Raw genomic sequence first — 21,533 nt, forward strand, 5'->3', positions numbered from 1 at the left:
ATGGGGACCACGAGAGCGTCCGGCCCTGTTGTCACCAGCACATGCAGCGCGGAGAGCGGAGGCCGAGGCATCACCACGACGCTCTGCGCCTCCTTCGAGTTCCCGCTACGGTTGCAGTCGACCGACGGTGTGGCGGTGGCCGTGGCGCCATCCGGGGATGCCACTTTTCTTCAAAACATACTCCGCGACAAGACTGACTGGCCGGCGGCCCAGAAGCACCGCGAGCAGCTCAGCGCTGTGATGCCTGAGATGGACGTGGTGGGGTGCTACGTCGTCTGTGCCAGCTCACGGTGGACGAGCACGCGGCACCCGAGAGGTGGTGATGACAGAGACGGCTCCCAGTTGTCGGTCGGAGGTGCTGTCAAGAAGGCCAAGGGCGAGGCGATGGCCGGTGCGGACCACATCGCGGCGATCGCTAACTGTGTCCAGCAGCAGCTGCGCAGCACCTCGATTTTGCCGTCGACGGCTACGGGGTTTGTGTTACTGGTAGTCTACGACAAGGAAGTGACGAGCGCCGCAGGCGACACGGACACCGCCGCACCCAATCCGCCACACTCCCCCGCGGCGGCGCGCCTGCCCTTCGACTGCCTCTACGTTCCGGCCACCACCGCCAGCGACGCATCGCCAACGGAAGAGGTGACGGTGGGCCCTTCGGACATGGAGTGGATTGCCTTGGCGAACGAGACCATGATGCCAGCATACCATCAGAGCTCGACAACCACGTGTTCCGCTGCCGTGAAGCCAGGCCTCTTGCGACGTCTCTGCAGCGCTGCCTACTTGACCTCTGAGGGCCCGGATTCGAGAGAGCCGGCGAACACGCAGACTTCACGAATGGCTTCGTCGCAGAACTGTCGTGCCGCCGAGGAACTCGTTGGCAGTCTTCGACTTATAATGCGTGTGCTCGTCGAGATGACGGCATCGACGCTGAGCCCAACAGGAACCGCGCCAGACGACGTTGAACTGCTGAGGACTGTAGCGACGTGCCTCCGTAATGTGCCGGTCAGCCACCCATCCCAGCCGCCAGGCGAGCCAAGAGCGCCATCTGAGCTACCAACTGAAGAGATGCTCAGTGCAATACTAGCTCTTGAGGTGCAGTGCGCACTGCACATGCGTTCCCTGAGTAAAGCCCAGCAGCAGCTGCTCAGCAGCAGCCGCTCTGCCATGACCGCCTTTCACTCCAAGGCTTGTTCACCCAAGGCAGCCAATCCACCGCCGCCGCTGCCGAGTGCAGAGGGGTGGTCTACGCATGAGCGCGACAAGCGCAGCGGTGTCAACACAGCTGTCCCCGGGCATGGATGGGTGTAGCTGCAGGGCCAGCGTCACGTCCTCTAGTGCCTTTGCCGTTGCACCCTTTCTCTCCAAGCCTGCATCGCCCTGCTTACCGCATCTCTGCAGTACACTGTCCTCCTCCTAAGTGCAGACTTGTCTCGGCGCTCCCCTCCCTTCTCTCCCCTCCCCAACACCACCACCCGTCCCGAACCTCGCCCGGCAATAGCGATACGCTGACAAGCAGCGGCAGATGAAGAGCCGCAGCTGCCGTTTCTCTGTTGCGCGGCCTCAAAAAAGAAACACATGTCGGCCCACAACCCAGGAGAGCAGCCGGAGAGCCAACTCACAGCTGTAGGCGAGTGACGTGTGCGTGAAGGGGAGGGGAAGGGAGGGGAGGGGAAGGGGAGAGGAGAGGAGAGGAGAAGGGAAGGGAGGGGAGGGGAGGGGAGGGAGCCACGAAGGAAAGCATACACACACACACACACACACACATCTACACACACAAAACGAACCGAAAAGAGCGGGTGCCAGTCGGCCGCAAACAGCTCCCTTCTTCCGCACCTTTCATCTTTGGGTTGGAGTGGGGCAGGGCGGGTGGGGAGTTCATGGATGAGGAAAGGGGGGAGGACGGTTCAGGTGGCGCCCACAGTGGCCAGCAGGTGTTCTTCTTCCTGTTATCTCTGCTCGCTGTTGTTAGTCGTACCAGAATACACATATGTGTCTTTCCCACCACCTGCAGCTCTCTGTGTGCCTGTGTGTGTGTGTGTGTGTGTGTGTGTGTGTGTGTGTATGCTCTTCTGTTTTTCGCTTGGTCGTTATTCCTCTGTCTTACGTACGATTATGTGGCGTCACCACATCTCTCTGCCCCCCCCGCTCCCGCACCGTCCCGTGTTTTTCTTTTTTCCCTGTGCCTCTGTGTGTGCGTATGTATGTGTGTCCGCATCTTTTCCGCCTGACACCCTCCGCCAAGATCTACTGTGTCGGGACACAACCGACATGAAGCGGAGATGCATGTCTGGGTCTAACAAGGTCGGAGAGGGACTCGCATAGCGATACGCGTTGCTGGTACGCCTCTCGTCTTATGGGTCATCCTTCGTGCTTGCACGCTGTCCCCCACCCCTCCCCCTCACGCTGTGCCTCGGTCGCTGTCGACGAGTGTGATGCCTCATGCCTTCTCCCGCCCTTTGTGTGCCACAAGCGCCCGACACTCTACCTATACGTCTTCTTTTCTTGCACATCGTCCCATGCACTCGACCCCTGCCCCCTGTCTGCACGCTCCACGCGCACGACCACAGATAAGGCGAGTAGAACAGCACCTTCCTTACCGAGCAAGCCCTCCGTGACGCAGTACGCATCGAAAATCCTCGTGGACTGCCTTGTTCGTGCTTGCCCTCACCGCCTGCCATCCACCGGGCAACGCTCTTTCTGAATGCGAGCTTCCCTAGTTGTGCCTTCGTTGTCTGCTTTACTCTGTCCACTTCTGTCGGCCGAGCTCAACCCCCTCTCACCAGCGACGATGGCTGGATTCCACGGGAGCGCCGGCCGCGAAAAAGACGGCGGTGACGGCGCAGCGGAGGTGGGTCACTCTGCTCGGGCGTGCCTGAGCCGATGGTTTCTGGTGAGCAGAGGCCGCCGATCACGCCGGGCAGCCACTGCACCAAGGCTGACGGAGCGATCGTTCATCCGCAGGCGGAATTGCTGTTCGCCGCGTGCCCCTGGGTGCGTCTGGTTCCCGTGGCTGGCCACGCCTTGGAGGGCTACAGGCCCAGGCTGATTGCCTCGGTATGCCTCGCCTACTTCCTCTGTAACGGAATGGCGGAGCAGATGATCAGCTTCTCGCGCCAGCCAATACTCATGAGGCGCTACGGTCTCGATGCCACGCGGTATCAACGCCTCGCCGCCGTCTGGGGAGCAGGATGGTCTGTGAAGGCCTTCATCGCGGCCCTTGCGGACACGTTTGCGCTCATGGGGTACACGAAGCGGTGGTACATGCTGCTCTCGTGCGTTATGGGCGCTGGCTTCAGCCTGGGCTATGCGCTGCTGCCTGCGCAGCCGTCGTCCGGCGCCCCCGCCCCCGCCTTCGTTTTCCTGACCACCCTTGGGAAGTCGAGCGTGGACATACTATCGGAGGGCCACTAAAGCCGCCTAATGAGCCGTAACCCATGTCCTGGACCAGCGCTCGTGAGCTGCGTTTGGTTGTCCATCTTTACCGGCGCCCTGATCGCGTCCGTGATTCAGGGCCCGCTGTCGGAGAGTGGCAAGGTGGACGTGGGCGTGATGGTCGCGGCTGCCCTGCAGTTTGTGGCGGGCATCTTCTGTGTGTTCAACTGGTACGGCGAAAAGACAAACTGGGTGGTGCGGCTGCAGGACCTGAGTGACGCCAAAGGCTGCGCTTGCGACGGCCTGTGCGAAGACCGGGTTGGGCTCGCCCTCCTTGGACGTAACGACAGTCGCCCATGGCGAGGACACCCCCCCCCCACACACACACACACCTGGTGGGGCAGAATCCATCGCCGCCTCCCCAGACTCTGGGAAAGCACACGCGTCAGCTCCCACAAAGATTCCTGGCTGTCGACGATGACATGCTCGGCCTCTCGATCGGCGATGGCGTCAAAGGCACTCACGCGCAGCACCGCGTTTCCGCTCTCAGGGGCGACGTGATGGCGGCAGGGGGAGCGCGACAATGCCGAGGCGGTGGGGGAGGACTCGCGCATCCCCTCATGTCTGTTTGGTATCTTCGAGATCAGCACTGAGGTGGTGCGGTACAACTGGCGCGCCGTACTCCACAGCACCGTAATGACTTGCAGCGTGGTGGCACTGGTGTGCGTGACGATCCTCGGTACAACGTGGGAGCTGATGTATCTAAGCATCGCCATCTCCGTTGTGTGCTGCGCCTTCGCCTTTGTCGCTCTTCCACCGGTCATCGCCAAGGCGCAGGTTTTCTTCGACCTGAACTCGTTGCTGTACCGGCAACTGCCTGGTGCACTGGACAACTTCTACGTCGCGGACGCTTCCTGCGTGCCTCGTGGTCCGCACTTCTTCGTACACTTTCTACAACACCATCAGTGCCGTCATCTCGAACATCGGTGGTATTGCTGGCGTCGTCCTCTTCATCAACACCTTCTCAAAAAATGAGCTACCACGTCACCCTGTGCATCACCGTCTCCCTCATGGCGGTGGCCAGCATCTTCGACATCATCATGGTGGAGCGCTGGAATGTCTACATTGGCATCCCTGACCATGCCATGTATCTGTGCGGTGATGCCATCATCTACAATATTTGCAGCATGCTAAGCACCATGCCGTGCACAATCTTGATGTTGCGTCTGTGCCTTCGTGGCTCGGAGAGCACGGTATACGCACTGATGTCTGGCTTATCCAACTTTGGCAACGAGCACTGGCTTGTGGCCACGGGGCATCTGTGCTGCCCGCTGTTCATTGTGCCGCTGTCGTTCCTTCTGCTGCCCCGCTCCCGCATCTGCGACGACATCGACGTGAATGGCCACGCGATTCACGCGCCGTTGAGGGCGGAGTTCATGAGGGAGGAGCAGCCGGAGCAGCGCATCTCAACTGACAAGGACTGCTTCGACAGCAACGCCAATGCACCGGATGCTCACCTGACGGACGCTCGAGTCTCAGACCCCCATCAGCTTACCGATGCCGATGGTGCTGTACGGAGGGTCGTGCAATGAGCAGCACACTCCTCGTTCGAACACGCGGACGTGTAGAGGGGGGGGGAGAGGCGACACGGGTCAATGCAACGAGGAAGAGCAGGCGCGTTGCTCTCCTCTATTGTTGCTTTCTGTCTTTTTTTTTCTTGCGTGTGTGCTCCTCGCGTATTCCTCTTCCTCTGTAGCCTCCGTTCCACCATACCGGTTTCATGTAGGCGTCTCCTTCCCTGTTCTTTGGTTCGTTGCACGTGATGCCTATCGCCCTTGCTAACTGCTGTTCACAGTGACGTTGGGAGACGCACAAGCTCTCTGCCTCTCTTCCCGTGCTTCCCTTTTCCTGCGGCGCTCCTCCGCCGGTGCCGCCGCTCTGCGTGATATCGCGCCCTTCGTTTCTTCCTCTTCGTCTTCCGTTGTTCTGGATGAGGCGGCGGAGGGAGCAGGAAAAGGGAGGAAGGGGGCGAGAGAAGTAGTGTACATGTGCGTGTGTACGTGCGAGGGGGTGCGCATGAGCGCCTCTTCGTTCCGTCTCCTGTGAGGGCTTGGCTGCCTGTCGCCGTCTTTGGCGGTTGTTCGTTGCGATTTCAGCGCAACGAACAACAAAAAAGGGATACTTGCCATGGCACACATGCCATGATGTACACATACCCACATACAGAGATCACCCACTCGCAATGATGTGCAGCCAGCTAGCCCCGCGCCGACTGGTTTCACAGCGGATGGGACTGGGCTCGTGCTTAGTCCTTCGCTGGGTATGCAACGAGCAAGGCTAGTGGCGTGCTTCGCTTCGTGGACAACGATCTGTGCCGTAGTAGTGCATGTTAGTGTGTGCGCATGTGCATGCGTGTGTCTGGTGCTGCCCGGAAAGACGAAAGTAAAGCGCTAGCTCACAGCATAACCAGGCAAGAACCTACAGGTTTCAAGCAGCTGCTCCACCCCGCTTCATCTTCACCCCGTTCCCTGGGGGGAACGTTCGGCGTGAGGGCGACAGAAACCATGAGGGTAGCCGAAACTTTCTATCTGTGTTATTTTCCACGCACACACACACACACACACACGCTGCACACCAGTGTCGCACATCGCATGCGTTCAGTGGGGGGCCTACGCGCACCACAGCGTCTGCTTGCCCCCCCCCTACACGGCCCCTTTCCATTCCTGTCTTCCTCTCCTCCCTCTTCTCCGTTTCGACACCACGCACACGCGCACGTGCCCGCTGCCCTCTACCGACTACTGATGCATAACGCATCATCAGCAGCAGCAGCAAACACTGACACATGCACGCCCGTGTGCACACGACGCTTTACGTGACTCCCGTATTACCTGGCCGGCTTTCTGTCGCTCTCCGTCTACCCCCTTCCGCTCCTCTCACACCCCATTTCGCTCATTTACAGTCACCCTTGCGCCCCTCGTCTGTCCGCGCCCCCGTTTTCTGTTCTGGTTGTGGTGTTGGTCGCCGTTCCCCTGCGCCCCATCTCTCCTCCTCTCTCCCCCCCCCGCCGCCGCCTCCGCCCTGTCCTGCACTATCCCCCACCCTTGTTTTTCGTTCCTGCTATTCGTTTCTGTTTTCCGAGAAGCTCAGAATGCCGAAGGTTCAGCGTGATGATAAAGCCTCTCCCGAGAAGATGAACGCCGGCCCCTACAGAAACGTTAGAGCCATGAGACCGAGAAGGTTTGTGCACCCCGAGGCAGCGACTCTGTTCTCTAAGTGGCCGTGGGTGCGACGGGTGCCGATATTTGGTGAAGCTGTCGAGGGCTACGGGCCCAAGGTCATCGTCGCTCTTGGAGCTACCAACCTGCTCTGCAGGGGCCTCGCGGATCGCATCCTGACGGGTCAGACGTACGCCATGATGATGGATCGCTACGGCATCAGTGTTCCCCGCTACCAGCGCCTGTCCACCATCGCTACGATGGGGTGGTCCATCAAGGCCTTCACCGCGATGCTCTGCGACGGCTTCGCCTTCCTCGGCTACACGAAGCGCTGGTGCATGTTCATCTCCTGCGTCGGCGGTGGTGCGTTCGCCCTCCTCTACGGCCTGCTGCCCGCGAAGGAGGCGTCGGCTGATGTGGCAGCCACCTTCATCTTCCTGTCGACGTGGGGCAAGGCCAACGTGGATATCCTGTCGGAGGGCCATTACAGTCGACTGATGCGCGAGAACCCGAAGCCTGGCCCGTCCATGGTGAGCTGGATCTGGTTCTGGATCATGGTAGGGGCCATCATCGCGACTGTGATGAACGGCCCGCTCGCGGATGCCGGGAAGCCGCAGATCAGCATCTTCGTGTCTGCCGCGCTGCAGGCCATCACCTGTGTCTTCTACCTGTTCAACTGGTACGGGGAGAAGAAGAACCGCGTGCTGCGCTCCGAGGACGCGCTGTTTATTCTGGAGGAGACCCGCAAGGAGCGTGAGCGCCTGGGTCTCGAGGGGGTGAACGACGGCACGGCGGGTGCGCAGCATGGTGGTGCGGCGAAGGGGAAGAAGAGCCCGCAGCACTCGCACTCGGATGAGGACGTGGAGGGTGCCGTACGGGACGCCCTCAACGATGGTCAGCGCGACAACGGTGAACTTGTGCAGGACGTCTACGACGACGCGTATGACGACGGCGAGGGGGTGGCCGAGGGCGATGTGTACTACGGCAAGCCGCCGGTGCCGTGCCTGTTCGGGCTGTTCGAGGCAAACACGGAGGTGATTTCGAAGAACTGGAAGATCTTCGTGTACAGCGTCGTCATGACCTGTGCTGTGATCACGATGCTGTGTGCCAACATGCTGGCCGACACGCTGGGCCTCCTGGTTGCGTGCGTCGTTGTGTCGACCATCTGCTGCGCCACGTCCTTCTGGGCCCTGCCGCTGGTGATTGCGAAGGCCAACGTGTTTGGCTACCTCCAGCAGGCGGTGTACATCAACATCGCGAGCCCCCTCATGACCTTCTACCTGAACTCATACAACTGTGAGGAGAACTTCCCGAACTTTAGCTACAGTTTTTACAACACCGTTGCGGGCGTGATCGGCAAATTCGCAGCGCTGGCTGGCGTGTCCGCATTCAACTGCATATTCTCGAAGTGCAGCTACCGCCTCACCTTCTGCGTGACCACGTTCGCGCAGGTTCTGGGCGGAATGACGGATATTGTGATTGTGAAGCGGTGGAACCTGTACATTGGCATCCCTGACCACGCCATGTACATTTGGGGTGCGGCTGTAGTGAGCGAGGTGTGCTACATGCTTGGCTATATGCCGATGGTTGTGCTGCTGTCTCGCCTGTGCCCTCGTGGCTCGGAGAGTGTCGTGTATGCGCTGATGGCGGGCTTCGCGAGCCTGGGACGCTCGACTTCCGCGTCCCTCGGTGCGATCATCATGGAGTACGGCCTGCCTGTGTTCAAGACCCAGGACGATGGTTACCGTTGCGGCATGGAGAATCTTGCATGGCTGCTGTTTGTGTGCAATGTGTGCGCGCCTCCGCTCGTGCTGCCGCTGACTCTGCTGCTGCCGAAGGCGCGCATCTGCGACGATGTCGACATTGACGGCAAGGCGTTGCGCAGGAAGGTAGACGCGGAGTTGATGGCGGTCGAGACAGGCGAGTTGCAGTCGCCGCCCTCGTCGGCTGAGAACGCCCGTGCGACGAAGGCACAGGACGACGAGGCAACGCGAGAGAAAGTCTAGCGCGGACTGTGAAGGTCTTGCAAAGGGCGTCGTGGCGGCAACCAGCAGCGCCTGAAATGAGCGCGCGTGTGTACTCGTATTGGTTCCGCGCCTCTTCATCATGCCCGTTCATCGTGACGCCGTCGTAAACGACCTCTGCATGTAAGCAGACACACACACACACGCGCGCTTGCACAGGCACGCGTTACGCGCAGGTCTCATCGGCTCGCGGCGCGGCGTGTGGCTCTCAGCTATCCGTATGCGGCCTGCGCGTAGCGCGTGCCTTCTTTTCTTCAAGCACCTCTTTTGCCCATAGCCCCCTCCCCCGGTGAAGCGCTATGGTGGTGTTCCTTTCCGCTGCCGTCTGGTCTCTTCGTGCCCCTCCCGGCGCGAGCGCGCTCACCCCACCCACACGCATACGCCTCAGCGCGCGGTATCCCAGGGCCCGTTTGGCTATGGCGTAGGGGAGGTCAGAGCGATGCATCGCTGCTGATGTCGGCGTCCAGGTCCTGGGGTGGCGTTGCATTAGATGGGGGGCCTGTGACAGTGAGTACGCTTGTGCCATCTCTACGGTGGGGCAGTGTGTCCGCGCAAAACACAGATACCTCACCCAGCCCTCGCACTGGCCACTGGTGTGGGAAGGGAGCCTGCGCCACCTCAAGGGGGAGGCACCCGGGGTGGCGACTGGCACCATGCAGGGGCGGGGGGAGCACAGAGCGGCGTTGGGGGTTTGTATTGGCGGGAGATGGATGCACGCTGAACGGGCAACCAAAAAAAGAAGGGGGTCGTTTGGTATTGTTGGTTTCGCTGGTGTGGGTACCAGGATGCTCCACCGCAAAAATCCCCACGTCTGAGCGCGAGTGGCCCTCATCTCCCTCGCCACTGATCATCCTGCACGCGGTGCGTCTCACTGGCACGTGAAGATGCTGCTCTGGGCCCATCGTCCCCGGCTTTACATCTCCGTCCCCTTCACCGTTTGTGTGTGTGTGTGTGTGTGTGTTAGCTCTTGCACTGCTCTGCCGGCTCGTGCTTTCGTTTTTCTTCTTTCGCCCTCCCCTCCCTCGCCTCCCTCCCTTTCTCTACGGCACACCTCTTTCGTGATGGGTGCTCGTGAGCAAGCCCTTTGTCGGCGACCCTCCCTCCCTCCCCCCCGCTTCTGCCGATGTGGCGGCGGATCGCGGGCGCTCCTTCGATGGGCTTCATGGCCCCCATCTGTTCACCCCTCCGATCCCACAGAGGCGACACCATCCCATCCAAGCAGCTCCCTCCCTCCTCCTCCCCCTTCGGTGTATGTGTGTGTGTGTGTTCCTTTCTTTAGGGGGCGGTCTTATCTTCCTTTTATTTTTACTTGTGCGAAGCGAACGAAGCTGACGGCGAGCATACGTGTCCGTGTGCGTACACCCGTGAGCGTGTGTCGTTGAGGACGACCGCGAACCACGTTGATCGCGTGAGGGTGGGGCTCTGCCGTAAACCTTTCGACCTCGATTACCGATACGGTAAGTGAACGACGCATAGACACACTTCGCAAGCTGATTTTTTATAATTATTATTGGACATGCGTGCGTGCGTCTATACTGCTTTTGCCTTCTCTTGTCACGATTGACAATGACATGCCACTGACGTTCTTTTTGATATCTTGGTTTTGAATTCTCCTCTCTTCCGATTACCTCGCCGTGGTTGTGTAGGGAGTACACTGGCGGTGCATCGTGCCCCTTTTCCTTCGTTTTGCCTGGCCCATCCACCCCCTCTCACGTGTGCACACCATGCAGTGGCGGAGGTTTCTCGCGTGGAAGCTCGTAGCTATTATGCGTGTGTGTGTGTGTGTGTGTGTGTGTGTGTGTGTGTGTGTGTGTGTGTGTGTGTGTGTGTGTGTGTGTGTGTGTGTGTGTGTGTGTGTGTGTGTGTCGAGGGTGCACGTGCTGCCAGGAATACCCTGACATCACACCACACACACACACACACACACACATATATATATACATGCACAAATAGACACAGACACCCACACAGCGAGGCATAAACACGTGCTTATGCGCTTGTTGTTTTTTTACGGCTGGTGAAGTCGCATGTGGTGACTTGCTCTTCTGAGGCATGTACTCAAATCTTCGATATGCTCCCCCTCTCCCCCCTCTTCCTCTCTCCCCCTTTTTTTTTTCAGTGCTGTTCTGTGCGCCTTTTCATTCCGTTGAGTCTTTGCGTTTGTTCATCTCCGTGTGCGTGCGAGCGTCTGTTGACACTCCTTCCTTTCCACCCCCACCTCCCTCTCTCTTCCCCCTCCCCCGCGTGTAAGTGTGTAAGTGTGCATAGAATCGGTTGTGCGTGTACTGTGATACCGAAGACGTGGTCAAGGTGGGTACAGCCTCCCCTGATTGCACTGTGTTCTCTCTCCCCTTCTGCTTCCCTGTACACCGTGTGTGTGCGCGCGCGTGTGTGCGTGCTTTGAGTTTTCGCTCTTGCTTTTACTTTTTTTTTCTTTTTGGGGGGGCTAGTGGTGAAATGGGTAAGGCCTTGCGTGCACTTACGTCTCTGCATGATAGGTAGTTGTATGCGTGTGTGCGGAGGTGTGCACACATGTGCACATAGCATGCACATCGTTGCAGCCACTGTGCGCGTGATGCGATGCTGGCATCGATGTCCTTGTATGTGCAGTAAGGCACAAAGGCACGCATACCCACGTCCTTCCCCTCTCTTTCTAGGAAATTGGGCTGCGGTGCTCCCCACCGCTCGGCCTCGCTCTCACGTTGACCCGGCTGCATACATGTCTGTTGTCGTTGCGTTGGCTCCTCTGACGGGCGCCCCCTCCCTCCCTCCTCCCCCGTCACCCTCCATCCACCACCCCTCCAACTGCCAACTCCCCGCCACTGGGGATCCCTCGTGCGATGCTCTTTTCTCTTTGGTTGCTTCTCTGTATCCTCTGATTTTCCTCTCTTGGGTTGACACATACACACACACACACACACATATATATATATATATATATATATATATATGTGTGTATATATATGTGTGTATATATGGATATATATATATATGTGTGTACATATGGATATATATATATACGTATTCATGCATATATAGAGATGTGCATTTTTGCGTGTCTTGTGTGCTGATGTGCCGGATGATAATGGTTGTCGGGTTGGGGACGGGGAGGGGGCTGCCGTTGCGACGGCAGAAGCAGGCCGATACCGTTGCTCTCCTCAGTGTTTCCATTGGACGTGTGTGCTTTACATGTTGGCGCGCCAGTGCACTTCGGCCTGTCAGAGTCATCGGCGTAGGATGCTCACCACACAATCAAACCGAAATAAAAGGATAAAAAACGATGCACGGATCCCTCAGTGACCACGTGTAGGTGTGCCTCAAAGGGTTACGGTTACAGCAGAAAATAGCAGAGGGGGAGGCTTAGAAGGGAAAATCACGTGGTTCGACGCCCACCCATCGATGGACGGGCGTCGGGGCTGTCGTTTCGCACTCTTGGGTAGGTGCGTCCATCAGCCAGCCACGTACCCATCTATCCCCGCGCGGGGGCTCCGTTTACACGCATCGTGTGCCCTTCTAAGCGTGCCGCCCCTCTTCTGCCTTTTCTTGCTCTCGTCGCTCAGCCGCTGCTACACTCTTCTCGGTAGCCTCGAGCTGAACGCTTCATGGTCGCCACATCACAGATGAGGCACTTCCGTTTTTTTCTGCTGCTTTTGCTTCCTACTCTCGACTCTTCTCTCCCACTACCGCTCTTGGCTGTTCGACTTCTCGCACCCCCTCTGGCTGACTATATGTATCCTTCGATATGCACCAAAGCTCGAGATACGTCATTATCCTCGTAAGCAGACGACACCCACTCACCTATCCGCCCTTCCTCGAATCATTAGTGCCACCACCCCCACATCTGCCAACGGACACACAAATACACACACACACACACACGCATACACGTCTGCGCACGCGTATCATAGTGTTTTCCCTTTCCTTGCTCTCAATCTCGACCGATCTATCGTGACGGACTTTCCGGAGGCTCTCTCTCACCACGCAGAGACTTGGCATCGAATCCCCAAATTTACTTTTCTTCTCTCGTACGCCATTCCTCCTTGATGCAAGTCCGTGCGGCGGCCTTCTCGACGCAGTGCCATACCGCCACCCGTGCGCGGCAGTTCTCCTGCCAGTCTCCTTAAAAGCCCGCACGGTCATCGGAGTTTCTCGCTACGCACTGCACCTGCGCACATGCCGCACTCAGAAGACCAAGGGCTCACCCATGTGCCCTCCCGCAACGCCGGGAGGGCGCAGAACAGCGCGCAAGGGTCGCAAGCGAAGCAGAAAAACGGCGTTCATCCGCAGGCAGCTGCCTTGTTCTCGAAGTGGCCGTGGGTGCGACGGGTGCCGATATTTGGTGAAGCTGTCGAGGGCTACGGGCCCAAGGTCATCGTCGCTCTTGGTACGAGCTACCTGCTCTGCAAGGGTATCGCGGATCAGATTCTTACCGGTCAGACGTACGCCATGATGATTGATCGCTACGGCATCAGTGTTCCCCGCTACCAGCGCCTGTCTTCGCTTTCGTCCATGGGGTGGTCCATCAAGGCCTTCACCGCGATGCTCTGCGACGGCTTCGCCTTCCTCGGCTACACGAAGCGCTGGTACATGTTCATCTCCTGCGTCGGCGGTGGTGCGTTCGCGCTGATCTACGGCCTGCTGCCCGCGAAGGAGGCGTCGGCTGATGTGGCGTGTGCCTTCATCTTCCTGTCGACGTGGGGCAAGGCCAACGTGGATATCCTGTCGGAGGGCCATTACAGTCGACTGATGCGCGAGAACCCGAAGCCTGGCCCGTCCATGGTGAGCTGGATCTGGTTCTGGATCATGGTAGGGGCCATCATCGCGACTGTGATGAACGGCCCGCTCGCGGATGCCGGGAAGCCGCAGATCAGCATCTTCGTGTCTGCCGCGCTGCAGGCCATCACCTGTGTCTTCTACCTGTTCAACTGGTACGGGGAGAAGAAGAACCGCGTGCTGCGCTCCGAGGACGCGCTGTTTATTCTGGAGGAGACCCGCAAGGAGCGTGAGCGCCTGGGTCTCGAGGGGGTGAACGACGGCACGGCGGGTGCGCAGCATGGTGGTGCGGCGAAGGGGAAGAAGAGCCCGCAGCACTCGCACTCGGATGAGGACGTGGAGGGTGCCGTACGGGACGCCCTCAACGATGGTCAGCGCGACAACGGTGAACTTGTGCAGGACGTCTACGACGACGCGTATGACGACGGCGAGGGGGTGGCCGAGGGCGATGTGTACTACGGCAAGCCGCCGGTGCCGTGCCTGTTCGGGCTGTTCGAGGCAAACACGGAGGTGATTTCGAAGAACTGGAAGATCTTCGTGTACAGCGTCGTCATGACCTGTGCTGTGATCACGATGCTGTGTGCCAACATGCTGGCCGACACGCTGGGCCTCCTGATTGCGTGCGTCGTTGTGTCGACCATCTGCTGCGCCACGTCCTTCTGGGCCCTGCCGCTGGTGATTGCGAAGGCCAACGTGTTTGCGTACCTTCAGATGGCCGTCTACATCCGTGCCAGCAGTCCATTGTACGCCTTTTATCTGAACTCGAATGAGTGCCCTGGCAACCTGCCGAACTTCACCTACACCTTCTACGGCACGGTGGCGGGCGTGATCGGCAACTTCGCAGGGCTGGTCGGCGTGACACTGTTCAACTTCCTGTTCGCGAAGCACAACTATCAGGTGACCTTCATTGCGACGACAATCATGCAAGTTATGGCAGCACTGTTCGACATCATCATTGTGAAGCGGTGGAACCTGCACATTGGCATCCCTGACCACGCCATGTACATCTGGGGTGATGCTGTTGTGGCACAGATTGTGTACATGCTTGGCTTTATGCCGTTGGTTGTGATGCTGTCTCGCCTGTGCCCTCGTGGCTCGGAGAGTGTCGTGTATGCGCTGATGGCGGGCTTCGCGAATCTTGGCCAGACCACCGCGGCGTCCCTCGGTGCGATCATCATGGAGTACGGCTGGCCTGTTTTTTCGGATAACGACCCATGCAACTACGACAACCTGCCGCTGCTGTTGTTCGTGACCAGCGTGTGCACGCCGCTGCTGGTGATTCCGCTTTCGTACTTGCTCCCGATGGCGCGCATCTGCGACGATATCGACATTGACGGCAAGGTGGTGCGCCAGAAGGCGGATGAAATGTGCGTGAAGGTGGTGGCCGCAGCCGAGGAAAACACCTCGGAGCACTCCGCGGAGGCTTCGGCCGCGGCTGCTGCGCCAAAGGACCACGCGTAAGTTGAGCAACCTCCCCCCCCCGCCCCCCGCCCCCCGCCCGCCCGTGTGTGTTGGTCGGTCGCGGTGGGTGGATGCCGAGGTGGTGTCGAAGGAGTGTGTGGAACGCGCGCACATCCACGTCGATAAAGCGCCGTGACGTGTTGTTTTTTTGTTTTTTGGTGTTTTTTTGTTGTTGTTGTTGCGGTTCACCAACCCCCCCCCCCTCCCTCCCTCCCTCCCTCCCCCCCTCCCTCCCTCCCTCCCTCCCACACAACACACACTATTTTTTTTTTTTTCTGGGACCCCATCGCACTGTAGAAACCCAGACCGACGGATAGCTGCGAGGGGATGCACGCCTCCCAACGGAAGAACACCACCACCCAATCGTACTCGTTGACGGCTCGAACCTCTGTTGGTGATATCCCTCTCTCTCTCTCTCTCTCTCTCTCTCTCTCTCTGCCCGATCCCTCGCTGAAGCGCCTAGCTGCACAGGTGCGTGGCACCGCCTGGCTGAGGAATGAGTGCTGCTGGAAACGAAGAGACGCGTTAAGAGGCGGAGTGGCGTCGTCCTTGCGGCTGCTTTATTTCTGTGTGTTTTTGTTCTTCTTCGTGTCTGTCTGCATCGAAAGTGCGTATTCATTCTTCAGTGTTCTCCTCATCTTTTTTCTTCATTCGGATGGCTCACCCACGCACACAGACACGCATGCGAGTTTGCCACGCCCGATCACTTGCTGCGCCTGTCTTGGGTGCACGAGTGTTGTTATCGTGCCTATAAAAATGCATAACTACTCGGGCCCCTATTTGTTTGTATCCCTGACAGCGCCATCTTTGCGCCCCCAGTGTGTGCGTGGGTCTCCCCCTCCCCTCCCTTCTCTCTGCGTGACCTTGTGCCTGCAGTGCATGTACGGTTTTGTGACACGTCTTCCCTCTCCTCTCTCTCTCTTTTCGCCCCCCCCCCCTTTTTCCTCTTGATTGTTTGCTTCCGTCGACTTTCTCCATAGTAATGTCTCTGCTCGGCTCCCCCTCCCTCTCCTCCTCCCCTCTGTTGTCATCCGCCTCCCCACACCTCCCCCCTTCTCCTCCTCCTCCTCTTCCACAAACACCACGACCACGTGAGCACACGCCTTTGCTATCGTGGTTGCTATCTTTTCTGAGTGAGTTGATGGCCCCACGTGTGCTTGTGTGGCTCTCATCATTCCTCTTCCACCTTTTTTCCTGTATCGATGCAGCAGCTCTACCGCTGTTCTTGCTCAACAGTGGGTCCCTCCCTTGTCTCTTCCCTAATCAATGACACTCCATGGCGCTCGGCCTTCCTCCTCCCCATTCCGCAACGCACTCTCGTCCGTTGACGCGACGCTCGCCTGCGCGATGGGTGGAAGAAGTCGAGCGCAACGCGAAGAAGGAAGCACTGGTGTCAGGAGACATGGACCAGAAACTGCATGGAAGCATGTACGCGGCTAGCATGCTGGGTGCCTGATCGTTTCCTTGGCATTCGCATGTACGGCTGTATGCTTGGCTCCTGGATGTGGATGCGCGTGTGTCTGTGACAAGCGCCGTGTAGCCACTAGCCTTACGATGGGGGGGGGGGGGGGGGCATCATGGGTCCTCATGTGGTGTGCGTGATATGCATGTATGTGTGCGTGTGTGCTGTCATTCTTTAACTCATCATTGCCATCATCCTGGGTATGACTTCGTTTCCCCGTAATCCACGCCGCCCCCCCCCTCCCACACACACACTCCCCTCCCCTCTATCCCCTCCACTGACTCTTTCACTTGCGTCTCCGTCCCCCTTTTTCCAGTTTTGCCGTTGGAATTGTCGATATGGTTGTCACATCTTTATATCGTACGTCCCCCTCCCCCCCCCCGCTCTGCACGCGAGCGTCTCTCCGTCAGAGCTATACGAAAACAAGGAGGAGCACTGCGCACACGTGCAGACGCACACACACACACACATACGTGCGTACTGAGATGGATGAGCTGGTATGCGTACTTGTGTATGGCACCTCCTCCGTGACTCTGTGTCCGTCCTCATTCTCCCTCCCCCTCTCCTCCTGCCCCTCTTGTTTTCTTACCCCTCCATGCTGCTGCGTGTTTTCCTTGTCGTCTCTTCTCCGCCTCCCTCCTTCCTTGTCTCTGCTGCAAGAACGCAATGCGTGCTGTGCCTGCTCTCCCCACCACCACCACCACCACCACTCTTCTTCCTTCTCCATCTGTACACGACGTCTGTTGGGTGCGCCTGATGCGGGTGGGATTCCGGCAAAGTGCAGGAAAAGGAGCCGACAAAAACCAAAAAAACGGCGAATCGACGGAAAATACCCAACGCACTGTGTGTGTGTGTGTGTGTGTGTGTGTGTGTGTGTGTGGTGGGGGGGGGGTTAGGGGGAGGGCGTTACACAGCACAGCCACTCCCCTCTCCTCCCCTCGCAATCCTGTTGTACGTGTCGGGGCCAGAGGAGAGAGGGGAGGGGAGGGGAGGGGAGGGGGTCTATACGTCTTGTCTGCGTCATCTCTTCTCACTATGCATTTGTTTGTTGCTTGCGGGTTCAGTGCATTTCGCGCAACATACAGGACAAAAAAACGTGAAGGCTTTTGGATGACTTCTCGTTTCTGCAATTCCACCCCCCCCCTGTGCCACGGTCCGTCCCTAGTAGAACCATGCGCATACACACACACACACACACGCACCGGCAGCGATACGAAGAGACGGCAGTTCCATCACATCGCCATCATCTCAGAGGCTTCGCTCATCAAGACTTGTGTGTTTGAGGTTGTGTCGCCGTCTTGCTCGGCAGTGTTCGTGCGCGTGCGTGCTCAAACCCATATATGGCGTCTGTCTGAGCTTGTATATACCTATCGTTGTGGTTGGCGCCCCTCTTCTCTCATTTCACATGCACAGGTACCATGTTGCATAGTCACTCTCCGCTCCGCTGCCCCGATCCCCGCTCCTTTTTTTTTGGTTGTTGTTGTCTACCTTATATATATATATGTATATATATATATATATATACATCCCTTTAATTCTCGTCTTCGCCTTCGTCCTTCCCATCTTCAAGCGATGCGTGTGCGTAGGTGCCTGCGTTGTCTGCTGTCTGTTGTCTCTCTCTCTCTCTCTCGACGCTTCGCAGATGTTATGTGCGCACTGGTCGTACGGTTTCGATTCGATTTCTTGTTTCTCTCCCATCCAGCACACGCACACGCAAGCACACCCATGGGTGTGTCTGTGTGCTCTGCATGCATGCATGCATGCGTGTGTTTGTGTGTGTGTGTGTGTGCCTTTTCTCCCCTCGCTGACGTTTTTTTTTTGGTTTGTGTTCTGCCGGCAATGTCTTCGGCGCCGAAGCGGCAAATCCAGCAAAAAAGGGGGCACGAGCGAACCACCACAACACTAAAACAAGAATCGCAGCCTTGCGCGACGTTGCTTCGAGAGCAACACTGCTCACAGGTGCCTGCTCCACCCTCTGATTGCTTCGGGCCTTTTTCGTGGTTGCTGCTGTCTTCTCACGCCTCCTCCTCGCTCTATTCCTCACCGACTTTCCGCGCTGCTTGGCAGAATACCAGCAGCGTCGCCACGACGCGTGCACTAACCTACGCTTCAGCGAGACATCGAAACAAACAGCGTATGAACGCTCTCTCTCTCTCGTTGTTTGTTTCTGAGCTCATGTTATGGGCGGTGCTTGCCGCCGTGTCCCTTTCCCTTCGCCAAGAGCAGACTCCATTTTTCTGGCTCTCACCACAATGGCATCAACTCGCTCTCTCCTTGTATGTGTCTCTTCGTGCGTGGCCGCCCCTCTTTTCCCGCCACCCATCAACGGCGTCTCCGCATCACTTTCCGACCATCCCACGTCTCGCATAATCTGCCCCCCCACACACACACACACACTTCCTTCCTCGATCGCTAAGCTGCCATCCCCCGCTTATCTTCTCTCTCTCGTACATCTAAACACACGAACGCCACAGTCCTGCCTGTTCCTTTCCAGCAGTAACACAGCCACACGTTTCTTCTCCTCCGCCTTCTCTTCCTCAATCGTTCCGAGTCTTCCACCAGCTCAGCCCTCCGCCCCCCCCATCCCCTCCATCTCTGGCTTTGGCCCGATTCCGTCGGTGCTACGTGCCCCTGTGCTGTTTATCATCCGTCTCTTTTCACCTCGGGCTCCCTCGTCGACTTCGACCCTTCAATCTCCCCTCCTTACGTGAACCCCACCACCCCACCCTCCCCTCCCCTCCCTACCCCCCGACTCCCCATCCTGTTCCCCTTCGCTCCGCCGAATATATATATCGACACCCGCATCCGGCATCAGTGAAGTGGAACCATGTCCCACAAGGAGGCCGCTCCCAAGCGCGAGAAGGATGCCGCCTCAGACGCCGCGGGAAATGATGACAAGTACATCCACCCCGAGGCAGCATCCCTGTTCGCCAGGTGCCCGTGGGCTCGCCGCATCCCCGTGTTTGGTGAAGCTGTCGAGGGCTACGGGCCCAAGGTGATCGTCGCCCTCGGTGGGTGCTACCTGCTCTGCAAGGGCGTCGCAGATCAGATTCTGCGCGGTCAGACGTACGCCATGATGATGGATCGCTACGGCATCGACGTGGCCCGCTACCAGCGCCTGTCTCCGATTTCATCCATGGGGTGGTCCATCAAGGCCTTCACCGCGATGCTCTGCGACGGCTTCGCCTTCCTCGGCTACACGAAGCGCTGGTACATGTTCATCTCCTGTGTCGGCGGTGGTGCGTTCGCGCTGATCTACGGCCTGCTGCCCGCGAAGGAGGCGTCGGCTGATGTGGCGTGTGCCTTCATCTTCCTGTCGTGCTGGGGCAAGGCCAACGTGGATATCCTGTCCCAGGGCCATTACAGTCGACTGATGCGCCAGAACCCGAAGCCTGGCCCGTCCATGGTGAGCTGGATCTGGTTCTGGATCATGACCGGCTCGCTCATCGCGACTGTGATGAACGGCCCGCTCGCGGATGCCGGGAAGCCGCAGATCAGCATCTTCGTGTCTGCCGCGCTGCAGCTCATCACCTGCGTCTTCTACCTGTTCAACTGGTACGGGGAGAAGAAGAACCGCGTGCTGCGCTCCGAGGACGCGCTGTTTATTCTGGAGGAGACCCGCAAGGAGCGTGAGCGCCTGGGCACTGAACTGATGGACGACGGCACGGCGGGTGCGCAGCATGGTGGTGCGGCGAAGGGGAAGAAGAGCCCGCAGCACTCGCACTCGGATGAGGACGTGGAGGGTGCCGTACGGGACGCCCTCAACGATGGTCAGCGCGACAACGGTGAACTTGTGCAGGACGTCTACGACGACGCGTATGACGACGGCGAGGGGGTGGCCGAGGGCGATGTGTACTACGGCAAGCCGCCGGTGCCGTGCCTGTTCGGGCTGTTCGAGGCAAACACGGAGGTGATTTCGAAGAACTGGAAGATCTTCGTGTACAGCGTCGTCATGACCTGTGCTGTGATCACGATGCTGTGTGCCAACATGCTGGCCGACACGCTGGGCCTCCTGATTGCGTGCGTCGTTGTGTCGACCATCTGCTGCGCCACGTCCTTCTGGGCCCTGCCGCTGGTGATTGCGAAAGCCAACGTCTTCGGATACCTGCAGATGGCTGTTTCCATCCGTGTCAGCAGTCCCGTGAACGCGTTCTTTCTGAACAACTATCAGTGCCCTGGCAACCTGCCGAACTTCACCTACACCTTCTACGGCACGGTGGCGGGCGTGATTAGCAGTGTTGTTGGTATGATTACCGTGACGCTGTTCAACTTCCTGTTCGCGAAGCATGGCTACCGCCTCACCTTCATTGTGACGACAATCATGCAGGTTATGGGTGGTGTGTTCGACATCATCATCGTGAAGCGGTGGAACCTGCACATTGGCATCCCTGACCACGCCATGTACATCTGGGGTGATGCTGTTGTGGGTGAGCTCGTGTACATGCTTGGCTGGATGCCGATGATCGTGCTGCTGTCTCGCCTGTGCCCTCGTGGCTCGGAGAGTGTCGTGTATGCGCTGATGGCGGGCTTCTCCAACCTTGGCCAGACCACCGCGGCGTCCCTCGGTGCGATCATCATGGAGTACGGCCTGCCTGTGTTCAAGACCCAGGATGACGGGTCTCGCTGCAACTACGACAACCTGCCGCTGCTGCTGTTCCTGTGCAGCATGTGCACGCCGCTGCTGGTGATTCCGCTGAGCATGATACTGCTTCCGAAGGCGCGCATCTGCGACGATATCGACGTTGACGGCAAGGTGGTGCGCCAGGCCGTGGATAAGCAGGTCGCAGCTGCTCCGCTGTCGAGCTCCGACTCGGACGCGGTGATGGCTGCCGAGCCGCTTCATGGGAACAAGGCGGATGAGCGCGCGCCGGTGCAGAGCGGGCGCGGGCAGACGCAGAAATAGGAGTGAGCTTGCCGCGCTGGACTGTGTCTGCCGCTGCTCATGAAGCGCTCGTTTCAGGTTTATATCTGCAGAGTGTTCACCCATGATCGACAGCATGCACTGGACGGCATCGTTGTGATGCCGGCGCGCTTAGCCTTCTGGGGTCGTGTTTGGAAGTGTTTACACCGCAGCAGGCGGACCTCTACGCGCTGCTGTCCCTCTCCCTCCTGTTGTCCCTCTTGTTTCCGCGATACTGCTTTTCGTTTTTTTTTATATGGTCATAATGTCCGTGTGTGTGTGTGTGTTCACTTTCTGCCGGTGCTTGTTTCGGTAGACATGCGCTCGTG

At 58.5% G+C, this 21,533-nt stretch overlaps 4 protein-coding genes and 1 pseudogene across 4 annotated transcripts, besides 1 other annotated feature; all 5 read left to right on the plus strand.

The window, feature by feature from the left end:
* On the plus strand, positions 1-1,305 carry LMJF_10_0330 (conserved hypothetical protein; the record flags this gene model as incomplete). Its single annotated transcript, XM_001681313.1, has 1 exon — positions 1-1,305. The coding sequence occupies one exon, from the start codon at positions 1-3 to the stop codon at positions 1,303-1,305; it is 1,305 nt and encodes a 434-aa protein (XP_001681365.1).
* Positions 1,306-2,877: 1,572 nt separating this feature from the next.
* Positions 2,878-4,961, plus strand: LMJF_10_0350 (annotated as a pseudogene).
* Positions 2,878-4,961: a sequence feature.
* Positions 4,962-6,592: 1,631 nt separating this feature from the next.
* Positions 6,593-8,590, plus strand: LMJF_10_0360 (putative folate/biopterin transporter; the record flags this gene model as incomplete). Its single annotated transcript, XM_001681314.1, has 1 exon — positions 6,593-8,590. The coding sequence occupies one exon, from the start codon at positions 6,593-6,595 to the stop codon at positions 8,588-8,590; it is 1,998 nt and encodes a 665-aa protein (XP_001681366.1).
* A 4,464-nt stretch (positions 8,591-13,054) lies between these two features.
* Positions 13,055-14,842, plus strand: LMJF_10_0370 (putative folate/biopterin transporter; the record flags this gene model as incomplete). Its single annotated transcript, XM_001681315.1, has 1 exon — positions 13,055-14,842. One exon carries the CDS (start codon positions 13,055-13,057, stop codon positions 14,840-14,842), a length of 1,788 nt encoding a protein of 595 aa, XP_001681367.1.
* Positions 14,843-19,131: 4,289 nt separating this feature from the next.
* On the plus strand, positions 19,132-21,207 carry LMJF_10_0380 (putative folate/biopterin transporter; the record flags this gene model as incomplete). The annotated part of the gene is made up of 1 exon (XM_001681316.1): positions 19,132-21,207. The coding sequence occupies one exon, from the start codon at positions 19,132-19,134 to the stop codon at positions 21,205-21,207; it is 2,076 nt and encodes a 691-aa protein (XP_001681368.1).
* Between the last annotated feature and the right edge of the window lie 326 nt (positions 21,208-21,533).

Source organism: Leishmania major, chromosome 10 (assembly GCF_000002725.2).
Source record: "Leishmania major strain Friedlin complete genome, chromosome 10".
Lineage (NCBI taxonomy): Eukaryota > Euglenozoa > Kinetoplastea > Trypanosomatida > Trypanosomatidae > Leishmania > Leishmania major.